Genomic DNA, 17,148 nt, shown 5'->3' on the forward strand with positions numbered 1-17,148 from the left:
GGTTTGCATAATGATGATACAGCATTAGTAAAGATAAGAATGTGCTGTTTTGACAATCATCACCGGGGAAAAAGAAAACAGCAAGTTATGTCTACTTCATCATAAAGCAAAAATCTGACATGATTCCATTTTTACATAGAAAACTTACAATATCTTACTGAAGCTCAAAATGTTTATGTGACTCGTGTTTCTTGGTAGGGATCAGAAATCTGACCTGATCTGCTCGACCTAAAACATTTTCTTCCAGAGGAGCTACTGTACGCTAACTCCATCTCTCACTGAAGACCTTTTTTCTTTTGGGGCTTGTTAGGTAACTTGCCAGCATCACAGCTAAATGAATGCCTTGCCAAACAGCTTCTTTAGCCAGCGAAGGAGCCATAGTAAGTGAATGTTTGATATTTCTCCACTGTGCCAGGCTAATCTGGCCCTGTGGCATGCCATTACGGGGCTAATAACAGCTGTCTATGGCCCGGAGGGGACACAAGCAGGCCTGGCTGTGCTAACTGGCCCTGACAGACTCATTAGGAGTGCTGGCACCCAGAACAGCAAAAGCCAAACTCCTCACATTTCCTTGCTGGCTCACAACAGTTTGCAAGTGCAAGAAGCATTGTTCTTTACACTTGTTCTCTGACACCTTTCTTTTCTTTTCTACTCACTTCAGAGGCTCTCACCTCTCTTTTTGACTTTTTTGGTCAGGTTTGGGTTTCTGTGATATTTTTTGCCAAACCAGATGCCGTACCATGTCTACTTGACCTCGGGTTGAATCTAACCTCTTATTTTCTCTCTCTATTTCTTTTTAATCCTGCCCACCCACTCTCTACTGATGACCAAAACAGAGCAGGCAAGATTCACTTGCTTGTTCATGCTATTGCTATCTTTGCCGAAAAAGTAAAAGGAACATAAATGAATACATAACTAAATAAATGACTCGGAACTTCTAACTAACTTTGTTTATCTGCCACAGGAAGACGCTGCACCACACCAGGAAGACGCTGGCATCCTCTGAACTTTGTATTATATACAGTGTCTGTTTGGGGACAAAAGGGGTTTCCCCAGGCAGACAGCACAAGCAAACGCTGGCCTGCCACTCGGCAGGGCCAAGCCAATCACTACAAGCAGAGCAGGCTGACAATAAACACAAAGGTCTAATGGCAGTGGTCTGCATGTAGAATCATTAATAACTTGGGAAGCATGCATGGTTGCAAGACTCCAGCCATGCAACAAACATTCATTCCTTCATTTTGATTTACATAAAGATTTGTTTTATTCTGATGCATGTGAAGGTGAGTAATTCAAATATCTGTCAGCGTACCATTTAACACATACTAATGCACCATCAATGCACATTTTCCATGTTTTCTTATCTAATATAGAGGTATCTGATTTTTATCCAATACAATTTAATTTCTCGAGTCATATTTTTGAACTGTCAAATAATCTCTCTCTCTTTTTTTTGCAAAGCGATATTAGCTTGTTTAAAACACAGTGAGCACTGCAATAGATTTTCTCATTAGAAATCAACACTGGCCTTCCCTTTTTATAGGCTGCACCACTGGGGGACTGTAAAGCCGAAGGAGCAGCTGTGGGGGTATGGTTACCTGTAATGCTAGCTGTTGCATGTTATATTATTTACGCAGATCTGGACTTAATGGAACACATGTGCATCTGAAACCGACATTCTTCCCAGATTAGTTGAAAGCCGGCACACACCAGACTCTACCAATGAGAGGAATGCAAGGCCGAGACAGGCTTATGAGGAAACACTATCACTCATCTATGGTTTAAAATACTCACAATGTATGCGTGCACACACACACACACACACACACACACACACACACACACACACACACACACACACACACACACACACACACACTGTCATGCCTGTACACACATTCTCTACTGATATATCATGTACGCAGCACTTTGTATAGTAAGCACTCAACAATGGGTGCACACTGACATCAGAAGATCAATAATACAAAACATTACACTCATTCAAAACAGTCAATCAGTCTTTACACCCTTAAAATGGCTATTTCTTATGCTCTACTAAAAACTTGTCAGCTGTGTTGCATAAACATAATATCAGTCGGATTTATAGATGTGGTGGTCTAACACTCAGTAACAGAGTATGAATCACTTTTTCAGTGGTTTTTTTTAACAGTCTGAGAGAAAACCAGCTGCGGGATGCAACATCAGTTTGCATATTGCATTGTGATGAATCATTTTCTTTCATACACTTTTCACAGTATGTGATATAATTTTGAGGACAGATGTTACAGGTTTTTCTCATTTGTTTGTGATCTGTGATTCTAACACTTACTAGTGTTTGTGTTACATTTTTAAGGAAAAGCTGAAAGTACATCTATATTTGGAGGGGTTGTATGTTCTGTAATCCTACTAGAATATTATTACAGCTTGCTTTGAGATTTTTTCCACTCCTCAACTTTATGTAACTAAGTTTTCTTTGCAGGGAACTTGAAAAGGATTAACTGACATCTTTTGATGTTAATTTATCCACAGTCTCTCTGCTACCATCTGTGAGTTCCAGCCTGCAGACCTTGAAAACACTGACATGTAAGTGCTGTTTATTTCAAAGAGAAGGGTGTACAAAACTATATCAAAAATAATAATAATGATAATGATGTGCTGAAAGAAAATGCATTAATATGTTTCTTGTGTTTAAAGCTGTTTCAAATTTAATAAACGTGTAATATAAATTTGGTTTAGATATTTCAGTAAACATTGAACTCTATTTAGCTGTATTTAAGTACTGTTATATCTTTTCAAGAACTGCACTCAGAAAGACATTTATGTTTTAATGTCAACTAAGGCTTAAACAGCTCGACCATAACCAGGACATGAAGCCAGGGGCTACCTGCCTCAGGCCAGCACTGCCTCTCAAACTACTGATCACACCATTGGGAATATCCAGCCAACGGCAGCATTTAAGCTGTGGCTGTTTATAGCTGACCGCAGCTTTTCCAGCGACTATATGTTCATTCCTATTGTAAACATGTCAGTTTGTATGATTAAGGCTGCGCTGGGAAGAAATGGCATAATAACAATTTGACCAAACAATTATTATAAGTAAAATTAACACAGTTTTTCCTGTATATTATTTCTATACTTGGCTTTGTACTTTCCAGTAAAAGCCAAGTATAGATAGTATAGGTTTGTACTTTCCGATCTCCTACACCCCTCACTTTGCCTCCACCCTTTGTCTCGTCTTGTTGCCTCATCTTGTGTTTACGTTTCTCCAATAGTTTTTGTTCCACTAGTCAACACAGATCATAATTTACGGGTAGTAGTGTGTGTGTGTGTGTGTGTGTGTGTGTGTGTGTGTGTGTGTATCTCTCTACTCTCTATTAATCTGTATATTCGTTTAGCTCTCCATGTTCCTTTCATTGATTTTCAAGTCAGTTTGCAAGCATTTTACGAAATTAACACACCGTGTTAATTTGCAATTGCACGCTCCTGATTTTAAACATGGAAAAAGTTTAGCGCAAAGTGACAATGAGGAGGTAATGTTTGTATCTGTTTTCTAGCTACGCTCAAGCCAAGATGCCGTCTGCTGCTGGTGACAGACATCCCACAGTTTCTCAATAACGTGGTAATTCACCGTAATCCAACCTGGGCCTTAATCAGAGTGACTGCAGCCATGCTGTTTCACCCGGTGAACAGTTGAAAATGTTGCGAGAACTATAACTAATTGCGAAAGTTGTGGTTATGCATTTGGCTTTTCCCTCTTCTCTCAAACTTTTATGACACTGTGTTTCTTTCTTGTATTGTTTTTTCTGTTCGCATTTCTCATGCTTTTCTGACTTCTTGTGTCTACCTCGAGGCATAGAGGGCTGTGACAGAAAGTAGATTCTGTATCTACTGGAACAACAACGTAGAGCTTGGCTGCATGTTTTCAAGTGAGATAGGAGATACAACAGAGGCATCTAAAATTGTACCCAAGCTTAGATACTGCATACAGTCCACTGATTGGATTACAGAGTGGATTAAAGCCATTGTTAACTCTTCACACAGCAGAAGTAAAAGTTTCAGAATTTATTCTTCAGTCAGAGATCAAGGATTGTTTTTTGTGTGTTTTCTGGGGTTGTTTTTCTTTGTTAAGGATCATCTAAAAAGACTAAAAAGCTTACGTTCAAAATTAAAGTGAAGGTAATCAGGCTTTTACAGTAAAAATGAATGCACAGGACAAGCCATCATTAAACTATATATATCTCTCATTTACATCAAAGGCAATTACAAAGATGCCACAAGGAACATTATAACACTACACCCTTTGCAAAGGATAACTACTGCAATAAGTCTTAATGATAGAAAAATTAGCTCACTCTCTCGAACGTTATTTTGTCTCTCACGGTATCGCACACACACACGTGCGCACACACACGCACACACCTGCCCTTTGTATTATGCCTGACACAGGAGTGAGCGAGATGGAGTGCATTAATAAAGTGCAGTCAGAGCCCTTGCCCTCTCTGATTCAGAGAGAAGAAAAGGAACTTTTCATTTTCCTTTATCCTCTGTTTTTGATTATTTTCAAAACCCTTCATCTTTATAAGGCTGTTTCCTGAGGACAAAAGAACACAGTGTTACAACAATACAAGTTACCACCAACAGATGACAAGCAGAACCAGCACCTCTGCTGTGCACTGGACACAACTAGTGTGTTACAGGCAGAAAACAGATGGCTGGGAGAAGCTTTAGCTAATACAAAAACAGGGGATTTTGTCATTTCTCTTTTTTTCTACAAATGAAACATGCAAAGGCTAGATTACTTTAGTGCAAGCAGAAGCTGCGCAGAACGATTCTTTAATAGCAAATACTCCCGAATCTCAGGCTTTATAGGTCACTAAACTGAAAGGGAAAAACTGTGATATACTGTAAAAAGTTTCCATTAACAGTACTGAGCTGTCAGCACTGCCACTATAAACATACTGCATGTTGTTACAATAGCTGTAATAAGTCATGAAAGGTAGTGCTGATATGATTAAACAATTAGACTGTAAGACATGCATGTAGCCCACAATAATTTTCCAACTATATTATTTTTAGTTATGGCTATAAATACTGAACTCTGTGGCACTGGCTCAAAAAATCTTTAAACAATTCTTAAACCTGTTATTTTTTTAAAGAAAATCTCAAAGTTCCAGCTTCTCAAATGTCGAGTGACTTGCATAATATTATTTTAAAAGGAATATTTTTGGATTTTATGCAAAAAACACTTTAAATTCTACTAACTCTAACTGTCATTTTCACCCTTCAAACACTAAAAGCATTCGTAGTTAATACTACTGTAGTCAGACCTTGCAGTCTTTTATTTGCATCATGCTTTGTTCTCATGTATGTAAACATAGCAAGTCCTTGTTGAGTGGTAACTGACCTGGCTAAAGCAACAACAACATGTGTTTATTCCAAACCATGACCTCAGCAATTACAGTGCAGAGCACTGCTCGAAATGATAGAAAGCTTTAGACACAGAGTTTTTAATTAATTTGTGTTGTTTTTTTTGCTCATTCTCGTCTAGAAACATCATTTTCACATGGTCTGAGCTCAAGAGGTTAGTGCAACGCAAGCCAGAAGAGAGAGAGATGGAGATAGAGAGATACAGAGAGAGAGTTAGTTGGGAGTTGATATGCTGACTACAGGCAGTTGATTTGGTTTCAGAGAGCATTGTTACGGTGCTTTGAATTAATGCCTCCCAAAGAGTCCAATTGTGATTCTTGGGCTGTGCTGACAGAATATTTGACAGCCCGGGGTGAGCTGCTGATCTCAGCTGAATCCTCTGTTGTGTGTGTGTGAGTGTGTGTCTGTGTGTGCGAGCGTGAGCGCGTGTGTCATAACCAACACGTGCACACACCTACACATGTTCAGATATATGTTGACGCGCGAAAACAGAAAATGATCCGACAGATTTATCAAATCAGAAGTGACAGTTTGCTTAGCTCTAACACACAAACACAAACTACTAAAGAATGCAAACAACTCTCATACGCAGGTAAATTGAGCACATTCAATTAATCGTGATGAAAAAGTTTGACCAGCTGTTTTTTCCTCTCTCTCTCTCTCCTCTTCTCCCTGCAGGAAACATGCTGTCCCTCTGGGCTGCTGAATAAATAACAAAAACAGACAAGCCCAATGCTTCATTACAACAATAGGAAGAAAAGAGACACTCCATCAAAATAAATCCGCTGCACAGTACCAGTCCACTCTGACAGCAGCACAACATCAAGAAACATTATTTGTCAAATGTAACACACAAAGTTGCAGATGCTGCAGATACATTAATTGTAGTCATCATGTTAAGTCATATTACTCACTAATGCATCAAAGAATCTCTGTACAGCTTGTTGTGTTTTCTGTGCTTTTCTTGACAACTGTTTGTCTCATCCAGTTTGCATTTATTGGACTAAATGAAATATAGTATTTGGTCTGAACTTGCTTCGGAAGGCTTTGTTTTGTGTTTTGCTTTCAGAACTACTACACTGGAAAATGGCAGCATCTGCCAAAAGCCTGCCTGTGCTGCATTTATAGAACACCGGTGTAATTGTAATCTCTACCAAAAGCCTGCATTTTACTCGATTAGGGAACATACATTTGTTGTAACGTCAACCAACAGTCTGCATGTGAAGCATTTGAGTAAACTGTCACATCTACTGATAGTCTGAATGTGATGTTACAGATAGAGTTCACATCTGTTTATTGCCGGGTTGCACCCCCACCCCACTCTCAACTGAATGAGTCTCTGCATCAGTCACATGAGGCGACACCACACACTGACAGAACTTGAAACCTGACTTCACACAACAAGAAGAAATTCTTGTAATGTATCAGGGAAGGGAACATGATTCATATTTTAGAGTATAAAAACCTCTTAAATGCTTTGTAAGTGTGACTACAAATGAGGTATGAGACAACTACAATGACCTAAGTGGCAAATGAGTCAGTCAATATAAGTATTTATAGTTTGCACTAACTGTCCTTCCCCTTTCGCCATGTGAAATCGTAAAAAGTTTAGTATCAGTGCGATTAAACTAAATTTAAGAGATCGTGTTTTTTAAATTATGAGGTTTGGAGAGGATCCCACAGTGAAAACATGTTCTAACCTGAGAAGCCAGTACTTTAAAATTAACTGGTGAGAAATGATCAAAGAAAGGAAAAAAAAAACAATAGGAGGAGAAAGATGCTAGCAACTAATAGCTGACGAAAGATTATATGTGCAATGCAGGTGTTGATTTTGTGGATGGATGCTCCTTCATTTCTAGGTTTTCTCTTCTACCTCTCACTTTACCTATGAGATCCATTTACAGCACCTCTCCACCTTACTGTCTCCCTCTGCTTTTACATCTTTCTCTCTATCTTGAGTGCTTTGCCTCACCCTAATTAGAAATTCCCCCTCCGACCAGCTGAAATTGAATTGCCCATCATTTGCATAATGATAGCTCACTGGGCTGATGGCCGATTTACCATGAGATGAAATGTAGCAATCACTTAAGAGAGTGACCATGAGGGAGTGTGGGTAAGCGGGTGCATAAAAAAAGGAGGAAGAGCGCGAGAGAGAGAGAGACAGACTGCGAGAGAGAAAGAGAGAGAGACGGAGGTGGGGGGAGAAAATGTGAGAATAAAAAGGGATCACAAAGATAGAGTGAAGTAAAGAAAAAGAGAAAGAATGAAAGTCTGAAATCCACCAGGTATTTAGGTTATTGTCTCACACTGCAGTCTTGCTGGGAGGAAGGCTGTGTCCTCAATATGACAGTAACTGGACACAACAAGGACACATAAGGGCGCATATGTAACACATTTTCTCTTTTACATGAAACCACTTGTGTCTTTAAACTCTAATTATGCCACACCATGTTTCAAACAGAGCGACTATTCTTCTGTTTTCCCACCATCTTAAAGGTCGGGATTTCCAGCCGCATGTCTTCTAAGGTAATTAATAACCTCAATGAGTATTTCAATTTTTAAAAAATCAGTAGCTAAAATAAGAGTCTCAAAGCAGTTGGCTGGGAGAAAATCAAACGCTCGATAAATGTATTTGCCTTTTCTTCTCGCAGATACAAACTCAATAGACACACTTCACGAGGAAATAAGCAGTGCAAGGTTGATCACTTCTATCCAGAATTATGTTTCTTTGCTCTCAGAACAGGAATAAAATAGTCGAAAGCAAATAATAAATGTCGACGACCTCCATTGTTGATGTTAAGTGTTGAGCTGTTGTACACTATAATTAGTTTCTTGCGTAGCTGCCTGGCACGTTCTGACTTTTTTTCTTTCTGCACGAGATCAGGAACTCCTGAACCACCCACAGTTTATAAGAAGTGGCCACATTGTCAACTGTGTAGTTGTCAGTGAACGCCCTATCAGATGAACAACTGCCACAACATGTACAAATTACTGTAATCAATGATATGATAATGACCTTGTTGTCTCGCCTTTTCTGGGCCATCAATCTTACATTCCACTAGGCCTGGAAATTTGATTTGTAAAAAACCCTAATAAATCTTGTGTCAGTGATGTCACGTAACTACAGGGAAATCTAATAAAAGAGCCTGATCAGTGTGGTAAAGTGACAGTGAAGAAGCACGGGGCTGAGGCTAATGCACGCGGCAGTCTAAAATCTCAACGCCGAGACAAAGTTACCACCGAGGGTCCTAAAATAATTGCTTATTCATGGGAGTGAGTGGGCTGAGACAAGTGGTATAGAGGTCATGTTTGTTTCTAATAGTTGGAAGTCATATGTGGAACTATCAGGTTGGAAGCTCTGCCCGAAGCATGATAAGGCCACTGTTTATTGTCTAACTTCCACTCTCCAACCTGAGGAACCCAAGACTCTCACACAGGGTACTTTCCACCCCTCAGCCATTACCTCAAAGTGTGTTTATGAGCACGAGAGAGTGTGTGAAGTATATATGCACACATAAATGTGCATTTGCGTGAGAGAGCTCTCATGAAAGTGTGAGCGTGGTCTTTGGTTTCCATCACGAGTCTTGACCTAATTAAAATGTCATGTCAATGCTCAATAACTGACAAGTCATCAGAAAGCGCACAGTGCTCACAGCACTCTCAGTGCTCAAATCATTTATTCAATTCTTCAATCTCTTCTTCCTCTGTCCATCTCTACATAAGTGATCAGTGATCAAATGTCGCATGTTAAAGTCAGCCAGCCCAGACAGGAGGGAGTTAAGTCTCTTATCTCTCCTCCCCAGAAGAAATTCCAACTAGAGGCCTCGCTCTGCTGGTTTCCTGCCTTCTTGCCCAATGCCCTATTTTTACTCATTGGGGCTCTAGAATACCAGGGGCAGCTTTTTCCTTGTCACTAACATATTTCCTGCCATTCTCACTCTGACATTTCTCCCCTCAGCACGCTTCGCTCAAATCGTTCCCCCTCTTTATGGGTCATAACCTTTCATTCAGGGATGTTCATATTCAAATGTACCTGCTGAAGCCAGAGCTGCTGCACGCTCAACCATCATTCTGATAGGTCTTTTTTTCCTGTTTTAAGTGGGTGTTAATTTCACATCTTTCTGAGCGCTGCCAGAGACAATCAGTTCCACTCTGGTGTCAGGCTGTCTGTAGCATACGAAGGTGAACGCAAGGGAGCTTTGACTTTATTTATCAAAAGTCTAAAGCACCAAACTGTTGTCTCTCGATTCATTTCACTTCAATTCAATTCAATTTAATTCAGTTCAGTTCAATTCGATTTTAGTGCCAAATCACAACAATAGTTGCCTCAAGGCACTTTATTCTGTAAAGTATAGATCCTACAATAAGACAGAGAAAACCCCTACAGACCAGATACGGTGAGCCTATCTGTTCTTTGCAATTACTTAAAAGTGCACAGCAAATTTCCCCATTCTCCTGACTCTTTTATCGAAAGAACTTATTTATTTAAACTCTGATCAGCTATTAACCTTTCACTACGACAATGCTACATTTTGACAGATCAAACTGTCCCACCAAAGCTATAAATCAAGACAGATTTTGTACTGGCTCCCCACTTTATTGAAGTGTTTCATAACCGTGACAAGATGAAGTCAAACAGTCTACTTCAGCCCATGGAACAAAATGCGAAGTGGAAGAGAATTCAAAGTAAGAGGCCTAAAATACAAGAATGAATGGCAGTTTAATGAACGCCCGGGGAGACATGATATCAGTGGCTGGCTCTTTCACAGGAGCTTTCATCCTATTCATACACCAACATAGTCGAAATGCAGGTGGATCGATGCTGGTTAAAAACACTAATGGCACATAAAGGGAGCACACTTAGCTACTGTGTTTCTTTCTCACCAAGGTCTGATCACTACTATTAATGGAATGCAGCTCTCAGTAAAGAATATCCAGCCAGCTACAGGTGAAAAAAAGGCCCATTGTCTGATTTTCAAGGCTACTCTTCTTACAAACAGTGGCGCTGACATTCTAGATGAAGAGAGTTTGGCTCCTCATTCATATCTGCAGCAATAAATATGCTGATTTTCATTCAGTTGAGTGGGATATCATGAATCCAAGACGGTGGACACCTGTGCTCAAATCACACCGTCTTATTGTACTGCTTGTTTTTTGTCCCTTTACTGGCTGCATTTGTGAATACCAATATTATTTCCCAGTAAGAGATAAATTGTATTGAATGGTTGCCAGGCTGCAGGAGAGAAGACTGCTCGGCTGACTAAAAGAGCAATTCTCCATTTTATCTCGCCATCATTGTGTGTGAACGTGCGTGTGTGTGCATCTGTGTGTGGCTTAATGCCATCCCACAGATGTAAGTCTATACGTGCATATGTATGTTTCATTTTGACAAGAAGCAGAATGAGCCAGAGCTTGCTGCATGACTAGGCCATGTGAGGAAAAAGTTCACGTGATGCAGGCAAATACAGCCAGTCTTCAGCAGGATGGAAAGACTGTAATCAAACCATAAATCAGAAATCACTGAACTGCCATGCACCCAACCCTCTCCCTTTCACCCTCAGTTTAGTTACTACCTCCTACTCTGCTCTGCAGAGCTCCCTGTATGTAATCTTACATACAGCCATGCACACAATGCTGGAAGAGGGGAAATGAAACGAAACATGCATAGAGGTTTCTATCATCTGAAGCTGGTGCAAGAATAAAGGTCATGTTCATACCTTAATTCTGAAATCAGCAGTCAGATATTAGGATTTTTTTACAAGCATACGCAGTCCATATTTGTCTAGCCATGACTTTCGTAGTGAGCCACCTGGTGTGCTGTAATATCAGGCGAACAGTGCACAGTCAGAAATAGGGGTACGGAAGGGGTACATTACTTGCCCCAAGGTACAAAAATGACATTAATACAGTCTAAGGACAAATATTGGACCTCGGGGTAACTATCTGTACCTTTTTTAGCGTCTGAAAGGTACATACATGTTCCTTAATTGTGAAAAGTACTTATTTGTACCCATTCTTTCAAAAGATAAAGTACAGGTTGATTAAGCTCTTTTTGATTAGAGGTTTTTTTTTTTAATTCTTTTTGACAGTAATTTATTTGCAACTGTATTGATTTAAGCATATATTTTAGTGTTTTTATTTTATTTTTTATTATTTTCATTGCTGTTGTTGTTTTTTTATTCCCTGAACCCCCTTATTTTTAAGCTGCTTTAAGAACAATGAATTTATTTGAAAGAAAAAAAAAGTAAAATGCATTTAAACATTTTTTAAGAGAGTGTTTTTTTAAAGTATAACTATTTGGATGAATTGCAAAAAGCACCCTTATTGAACTCGAGTGCGAGTTGAGCCCATCCTCACAACATCAAACAAAAAGTAGAAGAAGAAACTCAACAAATAGCTGGTGGATTCTAGAACTTTCTGTAAATGCAGCAGGTGCCATTTTGTTTTATCAATGGACGGAGATGGATTACGAACTTGCAAGTCCTGGTGTGCTCTGTTCACTTTCAATCGAGGAACTCTTAACAAAAATACAAGAGTGGGGCTTAGATGTCACCGAAGCTGAAGCTCAGCGTTTCAGAGGTAAGTTTTATTTAAAGAAAAATGTAGCGTAATTACTAATTATTGGTTTAGCCTAGCTTAACGATATTAGCAATTTAGCTAGTTTCGCACTCTCTTAGCTCAAATTATGTCTTTTTACAAACGTTTCATGTGTAAAGTTGAGGTCACAGTTCTGAAAAATGAAAAATGTGTACACATAGTATTTGTATAAGTTTGAACTTATATATGTGGTTCGGCCACAGTCTATGGGTTCGGTAACCCCTGCGCAGCGGAACGGCGCGAAATTTGATTCCCTGGTAGCTGAATGCAGTTTACCATTAGTGTATTAATGGTTTAATAAAATCACGTTTTTACATCCATTCCAAGGCCATCAACACACATGGGCGGCTGAATATAACGTTTAAAGGAAATATCTTGACGCCGCACTTGTTTAAAATATAACAAGGGTGTCGCAGCTGGGGTTTGATAGTCGCGTTTTAAGCAATGTGGGAACTTTTTCAGCATGTAATCTGAGCTTGTAATACGGTCTTGCGGGTGTTATCGCTATAAGTAATCGGTCTGAAAGAACAGACGGCAGAAACTGTCGGAAATCTGGAGAAAGGAGTCACCTTAGTAGTGAATATTAACAAATTACAGCATTCTAGTCTTTTTTTTCTTCCAAACTTGAAAGGGCACAAAAGCATGCTCAGTCTCTGCTCTCCTGTGTCCAGTAGTCCCAAACAAACATCTAAATTTAAAAATGAAAACTTTGCATATCGAGAGGATTCACTCTAAAAATTTGGTTTATTTTATTTAATTTACTGATTTTTTTTAATGAATATTTCTTTGAACTGAAAGAAGTTGTACGAAAGGTTTTAATGTGTGTGATATACGGTTTTTACCCATGTAAAAATGTGGTGATAAATATCCTTACATGGAATTTAGAGTTTGTACTACCATTTATCTTGCAGACAATGAGGTTGATGGTGACACAGTTGACTGCGGTCTTACTGAGACTATGGTTGCATACCTTTTCCAAGCATCCTTCAAAAAGCAGGTTAAATTCAACCAATTTGTGTCAAGGATGAAGGAATCTTCAGTGACGCTGACTCTACAGACTCTCTCTCCAGAAGACTGGCAACCATCTACTTCGTCAACTTCAATAAGGTATTTTCTTATTTATAATGAAGTTAGTATGTCTGAAGCATACATGTTGGCCGTTATGCACTTTTAGGATTTAGTTAATATGATCATTGTTTCTACCATATGTATTGTTACTGTAGTGTTTTATACTTCAATTCATGCAATAAAAACAAACACTTAACTGTTTTCACAGCAATGAAAATACTTTGAGACTGCCAGCCTCTTTTGAAATTCCAAGATTTCCCAAAAATCTGCAACTAAAACTGGACAACAAAGAACCGTGCCATAAAAATCCAAGGGACAGACACACAATAATCAGAGTTCTATATGAAGCTGTGGCACAGTATACTATGTAAGTTAATCAGGGTAATGTTAGCTTGTTGCTTTAGAAAAAGCTGAATCTGTCATATTGAAAATAAACGCTACATTACTAAGAAACAATAACTGACACTTGATAAAGTTTGTTTGTCAGCAGTTGCTCTAACACTTGTTTCTTCTGATATTACAGGTATCCCACAAATTCTGAATATGTGCAAGCTGTGAAGACGCTGGTAATGAAGTATCCTTTCCTCAAGGATCGTGAGGGAAATGGTTATGTAAGTTAAATTTAAAATTTGCATAAGGTTCCTTCAAGATTACAAAGTAAAAGTGAAGCTTTTTTCGATCTTGTTTTGTTAGTAAGACAATCTGTAGCCTCTCAGTAGGTTTGTATGAAGTATGTTTACTGATTCTTTGTTGGTTGTATTTTGTATAGATTGTTTTTACAGTAACTTATGTTTCTGTTCAACAAGCACACATGGCATATGTCTTTGAGACGTAAATTCAAATCAGAGCGGGCACCACTAGTCGACAGTAAGGCAGTGAGGCGTTGTAAGGAGAAGTTTGGTTCTACGAGGAGAGGGCAGCCTAATAAATGTCAACGAACAAGTCAGAGAAATGTTTGTCAGGTTGGTGTGAGGGACATCTTGAGCTATAAAATGTTCTTGCATCTGTTATTACATCTAAAACTAAGGATTAGGGATGCAACTGTACCCCTTTTTTCAAACCGAAACAATACCAATACTTGGATTAGAGCACTTGCTAATACAAAGTACCAGTGCTAATACTTCTACCTCACAAAAAATTATTAATTGGAAGGCGCTAAAAGAGGGTGAACTAGATTAAAAAAAACAAAAAAACATTTTAAATATGACTCCAAAACTAAAATTTCAAGTTAACAATTAAGATTTTATGTGAAATTATTTCAGAGTTTCCATATTTTAAATATTGGTTCATGGTATCGGTTAAATTTAACCGATACGAGTTCTTTGTGATGCACAGATCGCGTCAGCTCTAATTGTATATTTAGTCTTATGTTGGGTTTCTAATCTGTTTTGACTTTCTCTTCTCACTCTTGCTTTCTTTCAAGGGACCATGCTTCCAAGGAGAGGATTTATTATCCATAGACGCCCACTTAAAGGTCTTACAGTGCCAATATCAGAAGATGCAACTAGATACCATGGTGGTTCATAACCGTATGCAGCAAACGTTTGCTTGGCGGCAAAAAGAAATTGCAGATGGTATGCCTGTGGAGGATGTGTTGAAGAAGTACCCCTTCTTAGGGATGCCTACTGGTGTAAGTCAGAAAGCTGAATTGAACTTGGAAATAGCTGTCACATTTAACATGTTTATAGTAGTAAATTTTATTTGCCCTTGACCTTGCTTTCTTCATCTGTCCCTCTTTCCTTTTTTTGTATGTTCATGTAACTTCTTACAGTATTGTTGTTAAATTCTATAAAAAAATAATTATGCAGCACCATCCATAATTAATATCAACTTTAGATTATTTCATTTTCATACACTGTTATTTTGTACTGAAAATGAATTTTTTACTTGTAGCTGTGCAACGAACTCGGGTGGATCCAACCAACAACAGCCAGCGATTTCGTGAAGGGCTCTCATGTGTTGCAGCAAAGGTGATTGACCTTACACGAGGGAAAACCCCACTCTACCAGCTCTACCTTGATGCAAGAGAGGAGGCTCTCACTGATGACCTACCAGGTATTTGCTTTTTTTTTTTAACTTCAAGGCTTCCATTTTATATAATTTTTATAGGTAACTGGAAATGCCAGATAAAATGCATGGGTGATCTTGTGTTTTTTTTTTTTTTTTTTGGCAGATCTTGACACAAGGGCTGCACTTTTATTCCTGCCATACGTCTTCAAGGAGAAACTGGATCTCTCTGTCATACTTGGAGAGGTGTGTGTATTAAAATATTTAGTCTATATAAAAGGAAAACAAATGTATCTTTTGTTAAGAGACTAAGATATTGCTTTCCGCTACCTTCTCTTTTGACTTCAAAGGTTCATCCTAAAACCCCCTATCCAACTGTTCAGCTACTTCATGAAGACTGGAAACCAGTGTTCTCCAGAAGCGCTCCAAACATTGTGAAGTTGGATGGCAGTGAAGAGTGCAGAACCTCGTGTATTTTTGAAGGAATCATCTCTTCTTTCTGCTTGTATTTTGTCTTCAACCTTGCTTACCCAAAACATCTGAAGAACACCCTGATTTTTCTCCAAAAGTACATTGTGAAAATAGATGAGGGTGAGGACCGGCCTCTGCCAATCACAGTCACCAGTACAGTTATCAGAGAGACTTCAGAGTGTTGGTATTGTTGGATCAGCATCTCAAAAGTGGTGCCTGTTCAGATTGCTGCCATTTCTGATGGCAGACCGTGTGCCACCTAATTGTAAATATTGGCATGTTTTTCTTCTATGTCGTGAAATAACAGAGATTGTAATGGCTAAAAAAGTGCGAAAAGAGAATATTTTATTGTTGAAGTTGCTTGTCCATGAGTTTCTCACAAAACTGAAAAGTGTATTTGGGGATGTAATTACACCAAAGTGTCATTATTTAATCCACTATGCAAGACTGATTGAAATGTTCGGCCCCTCACGTTTGTTATGGTGTATGAGATTTGAAAGTAAGCACCAGTATTTCAAAACATTGTCCCATAATTGTAGAAATTTTATGAACATTGCTACAACTTTGAGCAACAGACATCAGTTCAGACAGTGCTGGGAGTTTTCTAACAAAAGTTTACTTGGTGAATTTGAAAATGTTTTTGGAAAAAGTGTGACTACACCATTTTTGTCATTACCACTGGAACTGCAACAAGCACTGACAGTCTATTGTGGCTTTTCTGAAGTTGATAGTGCTAAGAAAGCTTTCCAGCGTGTGTCAGAAGTAATTGTGAACAGTGTCAAATACTGTGTAAGAGATGTGTTTGTCATTGATGTACTGCATTCAGAGAAGATTCCTCTGTTCTGGCAAATTAAGTACATATTTAATATTGACACAATGTGGGTCTTTTGTGGAAAAATTCTCATTCCTCTGTTATATGACAACCATTTTCATTCATACAGTGTTAGAGTTGATAGTGAATGGACGTTGCTAAAACCTGGACAGGAAATTGATGTTGCAGCTTATGACACATACTCTGCTTAACTGTTACATACAAACTGTTATCAACAATGTATTTAAGAAGGTAATAAATGTGACAAGTATTTTTGACTTTGTATCTTCAATTTTTCAAATCTTGAGAGGAAAAATATAGGAAATCTGTGTGTAGATACTGAACCTTTAGAAAGACATTTTTGTACTCCTTTTAAGGGTTCTTTTTTGTACTTTATACTAAGGGTACAACTTTGCCCTTTAAAGTACAGGTTTGACATGTAAAAGGTACAAATTACAAGGGTACAAATCAGTACCCACAGTTTAGGGTACAGAACGGTACCTTAGAGGGTACCACCCCAGTGACAAGACATTGTACCCCTATAGGTACATTTCTGTACTTTAATTTCTGAGTGTGTGGGGTCATTGTGAAGTAGCTGTGTGATATCAAGGAGAGTGACCCATTTAGAGCCCAGCTACAGAGCTGACAAGCCTCTGTTATGTCTAGGACATCTGGAGGGCTGGAGCCACTCACTCCACTGAACTCCACATACAACCCAATCCTTTCCAGAGTGGAAAAGATATGTGACATGATCATGGATATTTGAC

The 17,148-nt window shown here is 38.7% G+C and overlaps 2 protein-coding genes across 6 annotated transcripts in view; one reads left to right on the forward strand and one right to left on the reverse strand.

Moving 5' to 3' along the window:
- Window positions 1-17,148, reverse strand: part of tox2 (TOX high mobility group box family member 2) — a 92,854-nt gene that overhangs the window by 60,541 nt on the left and 15,165 nt on the right. The gene's annotated exons all lie outside the window — the stretch shown is intronic.
- Window positions 11,849-16,031, forward strand: LOC120440266 (sterile alpha motif domain-containing protein 3-like). Of its 2 annotated transcripts, XM_039612484.1 has the most exons (9): window positions 11,849-12,006; window positions 12,936-13,131; window positions 13,301-13,459; window positions 13,616-13,703; window positions 13,899-14,054; window positions 14,516-14,722; window positions 14,986-15,147; window positions 15,266-15,345; window positions 15,450-16,031. In XM_039612484.1, the coding sequence occupies exons 1-7, from the start codon at window positions 11,889-11,891 to the stop codon at window positions 15,064-15,066; spliced, it is 1,005 nt and encodes a 334-aa protein (XP_039468418.1). In that variant the 5' UTR covers window positions 11,849-11,888; the 3' UTR covers window positions 15,067-15,147; window positions 15,266-15,345; window positions 15,450-16,031. The 2 variants fall into 2 exon arrangements, with proteins under 2 accessions (XP_039468418.1, XP_039468419.1); XM_039612485.1 differs by lacking the exon at window positions 13,899-14,054 and having other exon boundaries at window positions 11,850-12,006.

This window comes from Oreochromis aureus, linkage group 5 (assembly GCF_013358895.1).
Source record: "Oreochromis aureus strain Israel breed Guangdong linkage group 5, ZZ_aureus, whole genome shotgun sequence".
NCBI classification, from domain to species: domain Eukaryota; kingdom Metazoa; phylum Chordata; class Actinopteri; order Cichliformes; family Cichlidae; genus Oreochromis; species Oreochromis aureus.

Coding starts and splice junctions, on each gene's coding strand:
- LOC120440266 (XM_039612484.1), top strand. CDS start 11,889: ATGGATTACGAACTTGCAAGTCCTGGTGTGCTCTGTTCACTTTCAATC. Junction 13,704..13,898: donor ATCGTGAGGGAAATGGTTAT/GTAAGTTAAATT, acceptor CTGTTCAACAAG/CACACATGGCATATGTCTTT. Junction 14,723..14,985: donor TCTTAGGGATGCCTACTGGT/GTAAGTCAGAAA, acceptor TTTTACTTGTAG/CTGTGCAACGAACTCGGGTG.